The sequence below is a fragment of the Typha angustifolia genome, chromosome 2 (genome assembly GCF_048772165.1).
Source record: "Typha angustifolia cultivar Huaian chromosome 2, ASM4877216v1, whole genome shotgun sequence".
In the NCBI taxonomy this organism is placed as follows: domain Eukaryota; kingdom Viridiplantae; phylum Streptophyta; class Magnoliopsida; order Poales; family Typhaceae; genus Typha; species Typha angustifolia.
Window position 1 is genome coordinate 7,209,828 of NC_133240.1, and position 13,731 is coordinate 7,223,558.

A 13,731-nucleotide genomic window follows, 5' to 3' on the forward strand; every position below is an offset into this window, starting at 1 on the left:
TCTCATATGATGATTTAGGAGTTGGACCTTGGTTTGGTAACCTTGGGGTCTAGTTTATGGCTAAATCGTCCTACCTGGCTTCTCTTGTTCATGCCAGTGGTAGTTTGTTCTGTCATTGCAAAACTCGATCAATTTTTTTCTTCTTTTTATTCAGTTTTATTCTATTCTGTGGATTGTTGTTAGTAGTTTGATACTGCTTCTTGTTGTTTGTTATGGTTGTTATTGTGGGTCCGCCTAATTTAATTTTTTAAGCAAGTGGTGATGCTAGCTCTTTAAGCTTGTCAGAGCTAAGAGACTGTGACCTATGTTTTTTCTACTTGTCTCTTGTTATTTTTCTCTATGGTAAAATCTACTTTGGCCAAGTGAGATATTTGTTTTCAAATTCATCACCCCTTATGGGACATTGTATTATTATTTTCTTAATACTTTCTCTCTTGTTTTTCTGTCAGTATCTCAACCAGATTATTGTTGAGTTATAGTTACAAATTACTTTCAAGCAAGTAGACTGAATCCAACCAAAACCCCAGTATGGAGAGGATGGTAGATTTAGTCCCATTTATTTGACAAATGCCGCAAGATATGCCTATCTAGGTGACTAAGCAACATTCTACCACATTATCCATTCATTTATCAATGTGAATTAGTACTTATATCCAATCCAATCCAACCCAAGGCAATAACGCTCTGGATTATTAAGTTATCCGAAACATTTCATACTTTTTGCAAGTTGATATCGAGCGAGAGAAAGGAGGAGTCTAATAGTCGATTCTCTCTTCATTCTTATCCATAACTTTATAACCCCATTTCTCCCATTCCACGTCTTTATTCTTATCCACTTACCTTAGGAGATTTATCCATGGTTAGAGAATAATACTCTAATTCTTGGATCACAGTTGAACATCACATCACTAGGAATTTGAAGCAATTTCTTGTCCCAATTCAATTGACAAAGATGAGAAGCAAATTTTGATTTATCCACTCCGACTCCTGCGGGTCCACCGTATCGCGATTAATGCATGTGACGCAAAAAAAAAAAAAAGAAAAAAATCCTCATTATTTACATTTAAAATTTCCACACGAAATGATATTTTTCTTCCAGTTCACACCTTTACGAATTATATATAAATTTAAAATATATATACTAACCTGCCATTTGCGAAAATAACCCCGGAAATTGTGGACAAATTTTATATTAATTTTTTTTCCCATGTGCTGGCGGTACGTTGATTCCCACGCTTATCCAGCAGTTATCCGACTCAGAGAACCAACTAGCGGATAAGCGCTCCCACAGAACCACGAATCCATCCATCCGCTTCGTTGTCCACGAATAGCGACATCTCCCCCTCTACCCCCAAGTATAATAACTTACTCTTCCCATTCCCCTCTTCCACCCCAATCTCCAATCTCAGATCTATTCCGAATTTAGTCTCATGATCACAGCGCTCTCTATCTCTTATCCGAATCCCCGCGTCGGACTTCGGATATCTTCTCCTCCTCCCTGTTCGCCCATCCGCTCGTCTCCCCGCGCCTCCGCCGCCGCCGCCGCTCCTTCCGCTGCCGTGGTTTCCTCGCCTTCTACCCTCTACGACGTGCTCGGCCTCCAAGCCGGCGCCTCCGGCCGCGATATCAAGGCGGCGTACCGGCGATTGGCTCGCGAGTACCACCCCGACGTGGTCGCCTCTGAGCGGAAGAACGAGTCAACCGACGAGTTCATCCGGATCCACGCGGCGTACGCGACGCTGTCAGATCCGGATAAGCGGGCCGATTACGATCGGGATATGATGGTGGCGGCGGTGTCGGGGCCACGGTGGTCTCCGCGAGGACAGAGGCCGTTCTCCTCCTATGCATCCAGATCTCCTCTGCGGACGTGGGAGACGGACCAGTGCTGGTAGGGATAAACGGATCCAACATCGGCGGATTGCCCCCTACTCGGATCCGGATAAGAGGAATAGGCAATATAAGAAGAAGAAGAAGAAGATCTCATCGGAAGTACTGAATTACATAGCTATGGCTTACCGGCGAAAGCCGATGTGGATAATTGCTTGTTATTTGTAGAAGTTGGTATAGATTTATATACATTTGAAGGTCTTGTCTTACAATTTCTCTGCTTATTTCATCTCCAATTATTTCTTGCTTGCAATTCTTCGCCTCGCCCAAAATTAGCAAAACGAAAACCCTATTTTTCGTTTGTTCTTTATAATCAAAACTATCGAATGAATCGACTCATAAAGTATTGGTCCGTACTCCATTCCAGATCACAAATAATCTGCCCGATGTAAAATTTTATTTTCTATAAAAAAAAAGGTATATATATGTTGAAATTTACCAAAATTATATGTGTACTAACTCAATATCAGCACATACTCAGATAGGGTTTCAGGTGTTTTTGTTAAATTCATTGGACTTCGTCACTGGCGTGCCTGAAACCCTATCGAAGACTTCTCAAGACTCGTATTGTTCTAGCTGTACTGTTTACTATTAGAGCATTATTCTATCTCCTCTATTTTTACTGTGATTTTAACTGTTGCTCTGTACTACAACCAAGTGTGAGACTTATTTCTAGGGCTCTCGTTCTATTTCCCCGGTATATTGAAATGAATAATACCACTATAGAGACTTTCTTTGAAAAAATAAAAACTCAATATCAAACATAATTATTATACAACTATTTTAGAACAGATCCATATTTTAGGAATAATAGGGATATTAATTGGTTTCTCAAATCAATGGAGAAATGTGGGAATTAGTTGCTGCGTACCTGGAAGAGGGGCACATTTGTTGGCCGACAGCAAACAAAGTCTTTTTCAAATGCCACAAAACAAGGTGCTTGTGAACTTTTAAATAATTAAATCTGATGGCCAGTCGGTGTTGGGAAATTGGAACATTTTAATGCAAACCGGGGGCGTGTCGGCCTGGCCCACTATACATGGTTAGTTTTTATGTAAACTATGTGCCATCTCTCTACTCTAATTAACAGACGGCAAAACGAACTTAATCCTAATTTTAATCTAGTAAAACCAAAAAAGAAAAAAAGAAAAAATTGTTAGAGAATGGTATTTTTAATCTTTAAAGTATTTTTCTGAACTTTTATTTTGTTATTAGGAATAATCTATGAATTAATATCTTGGCCCTCAATTGTAAATTTGTTATGGACAATAAATTGTGGGATTAACCCTAATCACCATTAATTACGGTAGCAGTTAAGAAGGAATTCTATTCTTCTTCTTCTTCTTCTTCTTATTATTATTATTATTATTATTTATAAGGAGGTGGTTGATAAATTATAAGCAGTTAGTTTCTAGAAACATGGGTGACGTTAAAAGCGTTAAAGGTAATCTTAATTAATGTATGTAGACTTGTTCGTTGGAATGATGCTTGTTTCTTGTTCAAAGATTTAAGATGATATTATATTATCTTTGGCGATAGAAAGCAAGGCATAATAAGATATGGGGTTTGTGAAAGTATTAACTTAGGATTAATGTGGTCATGGGTCTCATGTTGGATTTAGGCCTTTGTGCTTAAGGGAATAAATGGGCCTAATTTTAACACAGCAGCAAAGATTGCTAATGGCATAGCAATTGTCACTAAAATCACACCTATGCCCATATTTATATATTTTAGGCTTTTTTTTTATTAAGAAAAATAGAAAATATATTATAGATTAACATCCACAGTTATAAAAAAAAAATATTAGAATCAGAGACCAAAAACTAAAAAAGATCAGAAGAAAAACTTCCCATCCATAAATTATGGTTCTACTATAATTAGCAAACTAATCAGCAGCCCCATTGTTCGCTTATGCTTCGATGATTTTAGGCTGATTCACTCTACCAAATATATAAGGGCATTTTATCGTTTTCTCTGACAACTCTATAATAAAAATTCGAAGTATTTATTTCTAAGGAATTTGGATAGTATTCTAAAATTAATTTGATTGAAGATTTGGATATAATAGAATTATGAATATAAAATTTTTAGGGAGAAAAATAAAATCATCTTTATTCCTCTATTTTTTGTAATTAAAATTTCTAGAGTTTTGAACCAATACCCCAATAATTTATTGTTGCCAAACACTTATCATGAATAAAAAAGATAGAAATTTAAACACTTCTCAACAGACTGATGAAATTATTTCTTTTAATTGTTTAACTTATTGTTTGATTATAAAAAAGGTGGCCATTGATGTTTAGTTAGTTGGAAGAGATTGGGATCTGTGAAGTATAAAGTAATGAGACTTTTGGTATTCTAACTCTAATCCAATTATAAAAAACAATTGAGGTATTAATTGCTGAGCTTTGACCTGGAATAATTATGACACGATCTGGATTCTAGTTGACCTGCGATCACTTTGGCATCTTAAAATTTCATTGGTGGTCATGCATCTCATCAGTAGTTCTAAATCTTCGTATAAAAAAAAAAAGTCCTCTATTTGAATCTTTTCTTATTAATTCCACCTTCCCACTAGGTATTAGATTCAAATATATATTTTTTTAGATCAAAAGAGAGAGTATAAATTTAATGGCATACAATACGAAGAAATAGTATGAAAGATAACACCAAAGATAGATTTTTAATATCAAAATATGCACACTTAACTAAAGCATATGTATCAAACCCAGGATGACAATATAAATGTAGGAAATCATAGCTCAAATCTAAACCTATGGATTGTCTAAAAATTATATTAAGAAAAATTAAGCTCACAGCTTAAACTCGGTCTATAAGATCAATCATTGCCACTGAGTTCAGTATTGTATGATCCTTATTTATGTGCTTCAACTAAAATAAAGGGATGCCTATCTTTTAGTTAGACATAAATCATTGTTTTGATTTGGGTTTTAAATTTTATATCAAATTTATGCTTTATTTAGACTAGGGCTTTTCTATCTCTCAATAGTTGGCGTCACCGTTGGTGGTTCGATAATTTTACATTGTTATGAGATAATTTAGTGTGACTACTTTAAATGTGCTTGATTTTGTTATTCCAATTTTTTATGAGCATGCCTATGGAAGACTTGATTTTTTTATCACATGATTTTTAAACACTTCTATGGTTGGAAAGAGTGTTTGAATGTTTCATAATGCTTCAAGTATTATAAGACAAACTTCGCAAAGTTTTGGAATGCTTCAAGAATATTTTTAATAGTTTTTGGAATGATTCTTAGGCATTCGAATACTTTAATAATGTCTTCATGACATTTGGAGTAGTATAAGAAAATACCAATTGGGCTTTGGAATGATCACTTTGCATTGAAACAACCATACATATGTTTGAATGGGAATCTTAAGTGTCAAAATGCCTGTCGGAAATTGAACAATTTTAATCTCACTTAAATTAGCTTTTTCGATATTTTCTCTACAGATTTACCAACCAAAAAATACCCGTAGGTCAAGGATTAACACGATTGAGGAGATTTACAGCCGAAGGGATTTATTCAAACATTATTAGCGATTAGAGAATATTAGGGGCAAATTTCATAGGAGATCTCTAATCATGGTTGCTATGTTCTTTTATCAGAAATCATCGTTGCCTCGAGAGTCATGAATCTTATCCGAGATCTTTGATCATGGTTGTTGTGTTCTTTCATTAGAGATTACTGCATTAGAACTAAAGCTCTGAAATTAGAAATCAACCATACTAGTAGCACTTAGTTGAACACACAAACAAAAAGAAAGAAAGAAAACAAAAATATGAGAAAGGCCTAAATTGTGCATCCTTATCTATAATAAGAGACCACATAGATAGATTCTCATCATACATTGGTACTTGTGTGTACTAATGTTACATTATTTTTGTAAGGAAAAAGTAGTTAACTAAACAAATATATATACTCATTTATATTCTTGCAAATTGCAATGTGCTAATATTACTTGCATTTCATATCTCCTTATATATATATATATATATATATATATATATATATATATATATATAGTTCCCGTAAAACTTGTACATTGAGTGTGACAGATATGATTTGGCAATTATGAATTTAACTCTTGTCTATTAGCTGGTACTTGAGAGTTGAGATGCTTAGCAATTGATGATTGGCAATTAACCAGAGGATTGATTGGCCACCATACCAAACTTACATTTTGCATGCTTGTGATCATTAGTTAACATATGGTTATGTCATTTCATTAACATCAACATATGTTTCATAGAATCTTTTATCTCTCTTTTTTTTTTCGGAAATGGGAGTTTTATTTTATTTTATGGATATATTAAGTAGATTTCATAAAGTTAGAGTAATAAGTGTAAAAGGTTATGATATTTGGCTTTATTTACTCGTATAAGCTTCTTTATACTAGTATAGTAATTAAATAATAATTTATTTGAATACTTATTTCTTTCTCCTCTTATTCTTGTCTAATATTTTATATTTATCGTTTCGATTATTCTTTTTCTTCTTCTTACTCTTATCGGTCCACTATAAAAAATATCTTAATTATTTATTAAAATGTCTCTATTTTTTATGTAACATTAAGTGTAATTATTAAGCATGTTACTGATTTTAAGCTCTCTTATGCAAGTTTTAATAAATAAATATAGCTTCATTTTGTTAAAGGTAAGAAATTTTTATGGATTATCGATTAATTATCGGATTATATACAAATTCATAAAGATATCCCTCATCCCAATTTGCCAGCCAAGCTTGACTAGCTTCTATGTGTATATCGTTAACTTTATAATTTTAATAATTGTTACTTAAATGTTTAATATCTTTGATAATAGACTCAATGCCCCTTTTGTTCGCCCCTCAGAATTTTAATTAGTTGAGCGAGTCATTCCATACATAATTTTCTCTTACAACCTAAGTTTTGAATTAATCGATCACCTAACATAGTATCAGAACTAAAACTAGTTTTTAAGATAAACTTAGTATAAGATATCATGTTTCACTATATACATTCCCAATTTTTTTCATTTGAACCTACAATTCTTCTTTCTCCTCCTATTCTTCACAAAGTTGCTACACACTACTGTGTATATGGAAATAAAGATGCCGTCGGTCGAACAAAACAATGGTTAGTGCATGGCATGAGAAATGGTTGCAATATATATATATATATATATGATGGAGATGATATCTTAATCTCATTCAATGCTTGTGCTTGAAGGTGAGAGATAAATAGTTCACAAGATAGAGGGGTCAAAAATTGCCTCTATTATCCTTAATTATATAACTTTAGCTTAATTGATTTTCTAATATTTTAAGGGAAATAACTTTCTACTAAATTTTAGGTCATGTGGTTATATGAAAAATCCACATGTTAACATCTACTATCTTCCCATTCATATATAATATATGTTAAGTATTTTTCAGGTATAAACAACATTATGGAAGACCGGTAAATATATAACATAACTAAAATGCACTATTTTAGTTAGCATTCCTATGTTAAGTATAGTTGAACCAGAGATCCATCAATGTATTCTGATCATTGGATCTCATCAGCTCATATCAAAGATTATAGCTTTAAATTCACCATCTACCATCTGTGTGTGTGGAGGATGATATTTAGATTGTTTTTAATATGAACTTTATATGTGCATGCATTGTTTAAATTTATTGTAGCCTATGTGTATAGAAAAGAGTAGTTTTATGGGCTCATAATATCATGAAAATCTTTTAGTTCTTTCAAAGTTAATTATTAATTGAATATTTCAGCTAGATTATTGTTAAAGTTAACATACACGAGTAAATAACTAAAATACTATTTTTTTATTAAAAAAAAGTCTAGGGTGTAAATATTTATCAACAGTTTTTTTAATCTAGATTTAGTTCTAATTGTGATTATTAACTAAAGACATGATATTTTGAAAAGTACTTAATGATTTGGGAGGTAATTATGATACTTTGAAGGTGGTAATTATGTAAAAACCCCAGAAAGAAATAGTATATAATCTGACCGTAAGAGAAAAGAAAATCATATTGGGTGCGGTTGTTAACTATTACAGCGTGACAGTTGGCATGGAAAACGATGAAGAGCATGAAAATGTGAGTGCCAAACCTCGCAGTCAGACCGAACCCAACGGCCCGATCGAGAAAGGTCGTGGTGGCCCATCTCCACCGTACACCCGTCAATTTCCATCGCTCCATGACACCACGTGGCACGGGACAGCCAGAGCCAATGGTTTCTATTGGTCCGTAAAATCCGAGCTGGCCCACTCGGCCTTCTAGACCTCTCTTCGGCTTCGGCCCCGGCCCAAGCTCCAAAAGTTCCATTTTGACTCTCAGATCAATTTAATTTTAAAAACTAATATTTTAAAAATATATGGAATTTGTGTTGTTAAATTGAAGCTAGCTCACAACATAGTGTGGCTTGGTTTGTAAATAACAAAAGAGGGGAGGTTTTGTGGATAATTTAATTAAAACAAAGGGCGTTATTTGTAATTGTCCTGTGAGAAAAACAAAAGTTTCGAAGGGGCAATACTAACCAAACGGACACTATAAATAAGCATTAAAGGGAGTAGTAACATTAAAAAATAAGGGAGGAGGGGAAGAGAGAAAGGAGAAGAGAGGCGGAGGAAAACGCGTTTGACCTTGTAAAGGGAAAAGGAAAAAAAAAGAAAGAAAGAAAGCGTTTGGTCTTTTTCGCAAAATTCTAATTCCAGCTCAGACAAACCATCCTCTGTTCCCCTCCTCCCACTCCTCCTCCTCCGCAATTCAAGCTAAGAGGAGAAAAGAAACGAAAAGTAAAGAGGAGAGAGAGAGAGAGAGAGAGATCTTGAGAGCTAAAAATCTTCGACGACGAGGAGGAGGAGGAGGAAGAGGAGGAGACGAGGACAAGATGATGGGGGACGGTGGGGTGAAGCAGATCCTGGCGAAGCCGATCCAATTAGCGGATCAGGTGACGAAGTGGGCCGACGACGCGCACTCGTTCAAGCAGGAGTGCGCCGAGCTGAAGTCGAAGACGGAGCGGCTGGCGGTGCTGCTCCGGCAGGCGGCGCGGGCCGACCTCTACGAGCGGCCGGCGCGGCGGATCATGGACGACACGGAGCAGGTGCTGGACAAGGCGCTGGCGCTGGTGACCAAGTGCCGGGCGCATGGGCTGATGAAGCGCGTCTTCACCATCATTCCCGCGGCCGCCTTCAAGAAGATGTCGACCCACCTCGACAACTCCATCGGCGACGTCTCCTGGCTCCTCCGGGTCTCGTCGACCAACGCCGACGACGACGCCCACCTCGGGCTCCCCCCGATAGCCCAGAACGAGCCCATCCTCTTCCTCATCTGGGAGCAGATCGCGACGCTCCACACCGGGTCCCTCGACTCCCGCGGCGACGCCGCCGCCAGCCTCGTCTCCCTCGCCCGCGACAACGACCGCTACGGCAAGCTCATCATCGAGGAGGACGGCGTCGGCCCACTCCTTCGCCTCGTCAAGGAAGGCAAACTCGAGGGCCAGGAGAGCGCTGCCCTCGCCATCGGCCTCCTCGGCCGCGATCCGGAGAGCGTCGAGCAGATGGTCCTCGCCGGGGTCTGCTCCGCCTTCGCCAAGGTCCTCAAGGAGGGCCCCATGAAGGTCCAGGCCATGGTCGCGTGGGCCGTCTCCGAGCTGGCCGCCAACCACCCCAAATGCCAAGACGTCTTCGCCCAGCACAACGTCATCCGGCTCCTCGTCGGCCACCTCGCCTTCGAGACGGTTCAAGAGCACAGCAAGTACACCATCCCCTCCAAAGCGATGTCGATCCACTCCGTCGTCATGGACAATAGAAGCAATGGCGCCAACACCACCACTAATGGCGGCGGCAATGCCGCCATTGATAGCTCGGAGCCGAGCTTGATCAAACATCCGAATGGGAACCAATGCACCAAGAACCAGATGCACTCCGTGATCCAATCCACAATGTCCGCCAAATCCAGCAAGATGAACTCAAACTGCATCAACGGCGGAACGAAGCAGCACGTCGTTTCCTTATCTGGGACTAGCATGAAGGGGAGAGAGCTCGAGGACCCGGAGACCAAGGCCAACATGAAGGCCATGGCAGCCAAGGCGCTATGGCAGCTCGCGAAGGGCAACTCCGCCATCTGCAAGAGCATCACCGAATCGAAGGCGCTTCTCTGCTTCGCCGTGCTACTGGAGAAGGGGGCCGACGACGTCCAGAACAACTCCGCCATGGCTCTCATGGAGATCTGCCACGTCGCGGAGCAGGACGGAGATCTCCGGCGGTCGGCATTCAAGCCCAGCTCCCCTACCGCTAGGGCGGTCGTCGATCAGCTCCTTAGGATCGTCGAGAAGGCCGACTACGATGACCTCCTCGTCCCCTGCATTGTCGCGTTAGGCTGCTTGTCGAGGACCTTCAGAGCGACCGAGACGCGGATCATCGGGCCGTTGGTGAGGCTGCTCGACGAGCGGGAGGGAGCTGTGTCCAAAGAGGCGGCGATCGCATTGACGAAGTTCGCATGCACGGAGAATTACCTTCATTTAGACCATTCCAAAGCGATCATCAATGCGGGCGGCGCCAAGCATCTAGTCCAGCTCGTGTATTTTGCGGAGCAGGTCGTTCAGATTGCGGCGCTCATCCTCTTATGCTACATTGCTCTCCATGTGCCGGATAGCGAGGAATTGGCACAGGCCGAGGTGCTTACGGTGCTAGAATGGGCTTCAAAGCAGGCATACATGATTCAAGATCCTACAATTGAGAAGTTGTTGCCAGATGCAAAGGTCAGATTGGAGCTCTACCAATCCAGAGGTGTCAAAACATACCACTGATTTCGCAAAACAAGAATCAGGGGAAGGTATGAAGAAGATGCAATCCTGTTCTCCAAATTCAAGAGAGTATCCAGTACTGTATATAAATCCCAATCATTTCTTTCAAAACTCTCAAGACTATACCAAATCAATCCCATTCCCCAATACAGTTATAATAGTCATCAAATTAATTTGTCTGCTTGGCTTATGTTCTTATGCTTGGCCTAGGTTTCATGTTCTTGTTCGACTTTTTGTCCGGAAGCCTAGTAGTACTGGAAATTGGAACCTTTCGTTCATGTTGGTGGTGATATAGTTTCTTTTTCTTCTTGTTCTTCTTCTTCTTCTTTTATTTTTATTTTTTGAGATAAATATGTTCCTTTCTTCTAGCCTGATAGTGATAATGTATATTGATTTTGCTCAGCATTGCTTCAATTTAAAAGGGTTAAGCTTCTTGAATTGCTTGTGATGTTGGTTACTTCATCTTCTTGCTTGTTTGGAACATGAAAAGAAACATCCATTTATTGTTGTACACTGTGAAGGTTGAGCTCCTCAAATTTTAGGCCTAGAAGGTAAAGGAGGAATACTCATAAACTTAGACTTTTATAAACTCTGTCATCAGATTCAAGATTACTATAATGATTTTCTCACCATGGATGACCTTTCTCTTCTAATTCTTTATAACCGCACATCATCCCTTTGGACCAGCTAATATTCTGTGACTTATTCCAGCTTATCTAATGTGATGAAAAGAGTGGACCTTGTCAATGCACCCCTTTGGAGTCTTAGTCTAGGTTTTATATAGATTCCCTAGTCCTTTTCGCCTCAGCTTTCTGTATGAATCGTTCGCATGGAGTACCATGAACTCTCAGTTGGCAGTTAGCACTAAATTTTCTTGCAGATGTTGATTTCTGATAACTTTTCATCATGTCCTTACACAAAAAAAGATTCTGCTTCTAGATTTCAAATCCTAATTTAGATGTTTTAATCTTACAATGTTTTTAATCTCTTGTCCTGGTTGCTTTCATCGTTCATCTAGCACATGTAATTCATCGAACAGCAGGATCATCGGTCTGAGGACGATGCGGATGGCTGCTGACTTATGTGTGCTGCAAGTGGTACTAGACTCTGAATTTCTGATGCTTGGCTATGTTTGATTAGGTGAAACTTCCTTCTTAGATGGAATAAGACTGCAATTTGATTATTATGCTTATCTTTTCATAGATCCATTGAAAACCTTTGCATCTTATCTCTCTGATCCATAACCTCAAGATTGCAGCTATTCATCATTCATGCCTCCATGTTTCACTCTCTTTTTCTCCTAATAGATGCAAAGATGTGCCTACCATAAAGTGTGTGTATATATATTAGATTTCATATTTAGATTAGCTAGGTCAAAGCAAATGGATTCCACCACATAGGATGCTAATAATTTTTCATATGCCCTCCATGAGGTTGCCAATATTGCAAGCCCTTTGGTACAACGTGCATCCCATTTGCATAATTATTCTCTTTATCTGCTTGTATAAGTGAGCTCCATATCCTTATTCATATCTTGACTTATTCATGCTAGAAAAACAAGGATAAGCTAATAATACCTTTATGGAAAACAAACTACAAATGATTCTATAAAGCTCTTAAAAACATATAGATACACCAAAGGTTGTGGATATGATCTTTTCCAATTTGGGTCTTTCTTTTCTACATTTTCCAATGATGCCCACACGCCCAAGAGTGTATCTTATTTCTTTGGAGTTATAGCTATGGTTCCAGTGACATTATACCTAACAATTATTAGAATTGACAACAATTTTGCAAGGTCTACAGCCAAATCCAGCCTTTAAAGTGAGTGAGGATTCCCATAGGGTAGACATTAAGAATCATACCACATGCCATTGCAGGCCAGCTATCAACATTAACACTAGTCATTATGTTGTCTAATGTGTAAGGTAGCCAATGTGTTACAAGATTATAGAGTACAAATAATAAACAATGAATTTAAGTGCATTTATTATTAACACCTCATTGTTAGATAACCTAACCAACAATGCTCTTACTTCTAGTACCATTAAAAAGAATCCAAACCATGTAAACAAACTAATCAAATTAAAATAGCTAGGGTTTGTACTAGATTATGAATAAATCCCACAATGGCCATGTGTGTCTCCCCTCTCCCCAGTACTTGCCCAGGCATGGAGAAATAATGGAAGGACCATTTGCATGAAGATGATAGAGAGATGATGCCCTACTAAGAACTACTACTACTACTAATACCATGGAAAGAGCCTTACTAAAGTTGGTCTTATTCTTAGGCACAGTTTGGAGTACAAGGACGGAAAGGAGCGTTTATCAAAGGGGAAAAAGGACCGAAAGGACTTACTCCAGTTACGTTTCCATGATTTGATAAGGGATCTCTTCTATGTGGAAGGCTAATAGTGCATGCATCTATGCAAAACTCTTGTACAGATCAAACCAGTACAGAGAAATACAACTTATAATTCCCCCTATATATATATATATATATATATATGATTGTGAGAGGCACAGTGATCAGCTTAAATGTCATGAAACATGAGTAAAATGTTCATGCTCTGGCTCTGGTCCAAATAAACATCGTTAATATATAAAGAGGTTATAGAATGACTTAAACAATTTTATTTATATTAAGTGTACATATATATATATATAGGTGGTTTTAGTGATATGAAAAAGATTTTACGGAGTTAAAAGTGATTTTTATTTTTATTTGAACTTCGACAACTTCGAATGAAAATTTTAGCTATTACAACTTATTCGAATGTTCGGCGGCCACGGGGTATAATGGTATAAAACAAAGTTCGTGGAGAATAAAGTGACTTTTGTAATATAATAGACTTAAAATATATTTAACCTAATAAAATTTAAAGGTGATAAAGAAAATGGATAATTATTTGTTTATCTCTGAACTATTATTATTTTCTATTAACGACTCCCTAATAAAAATGGTCAAATAAGTTATTTCTGATAGTTTATAGAATCATTATGCACTAAAAAAGAGTTCAA

General features: G+C 37.9%; 2 protein-coding genes across 2 annotated transcripts; both read left to right on the forward strand.

Moving 5' to 3' along the window:
* The first annotated feature begins 1,430 nt into the window (after positions 1-1,430).
* Positions 1,431-1,892, forward strand: LOC140773546 (chaperone protein dnaJ 11, chloroplastic). Its single transcript, XM_073116161.1, has one exon. The coding sequence runs from the start codon at positions 1,431-1,433 to the stop codon at positions 1,890-1,892; it is 462 nt and encodes a 153-aa protein (XP_072972262.1).
* Positions 1,893-8,505: 6,613 nt separating this feature from the next.
* LOC140772175 (uncharacterized) lies at positions 8,506-11,148 on the forward strand. The gene has a single exon (XM_073114106.1). It carries the CDS (start codon positions 8,794-8,796, stop codon positions 10,711-10,713), a length of 1,920 nt encoding a protein of 639 aa, XP_072970207.1. The 5' UTR covers positions 8,506-8,793; the 3' UTR covers positions 10,714-11,148.
* The last annotated feature ends 2,583 nt before the right edge of the window (positions 11,149-13,731 follow it).

Bases quoted from the DNA above. Each gene is read 5' to 3' on its own strand.
- LOC140773546 (XM_073116161.1), top strand. From the start codon at position 1,431: ATGATCACAGCGCTCTCTATCTCTTATCCGAATCCCCGCGTCGGACTT.
- LOC140772175 (XM_073114106.1), top strand. From the start codon at position 8,794: ATGATGGGGGACGGTGGGGTGAAGCAGATCCTGGCGAAGCCGATCCAA.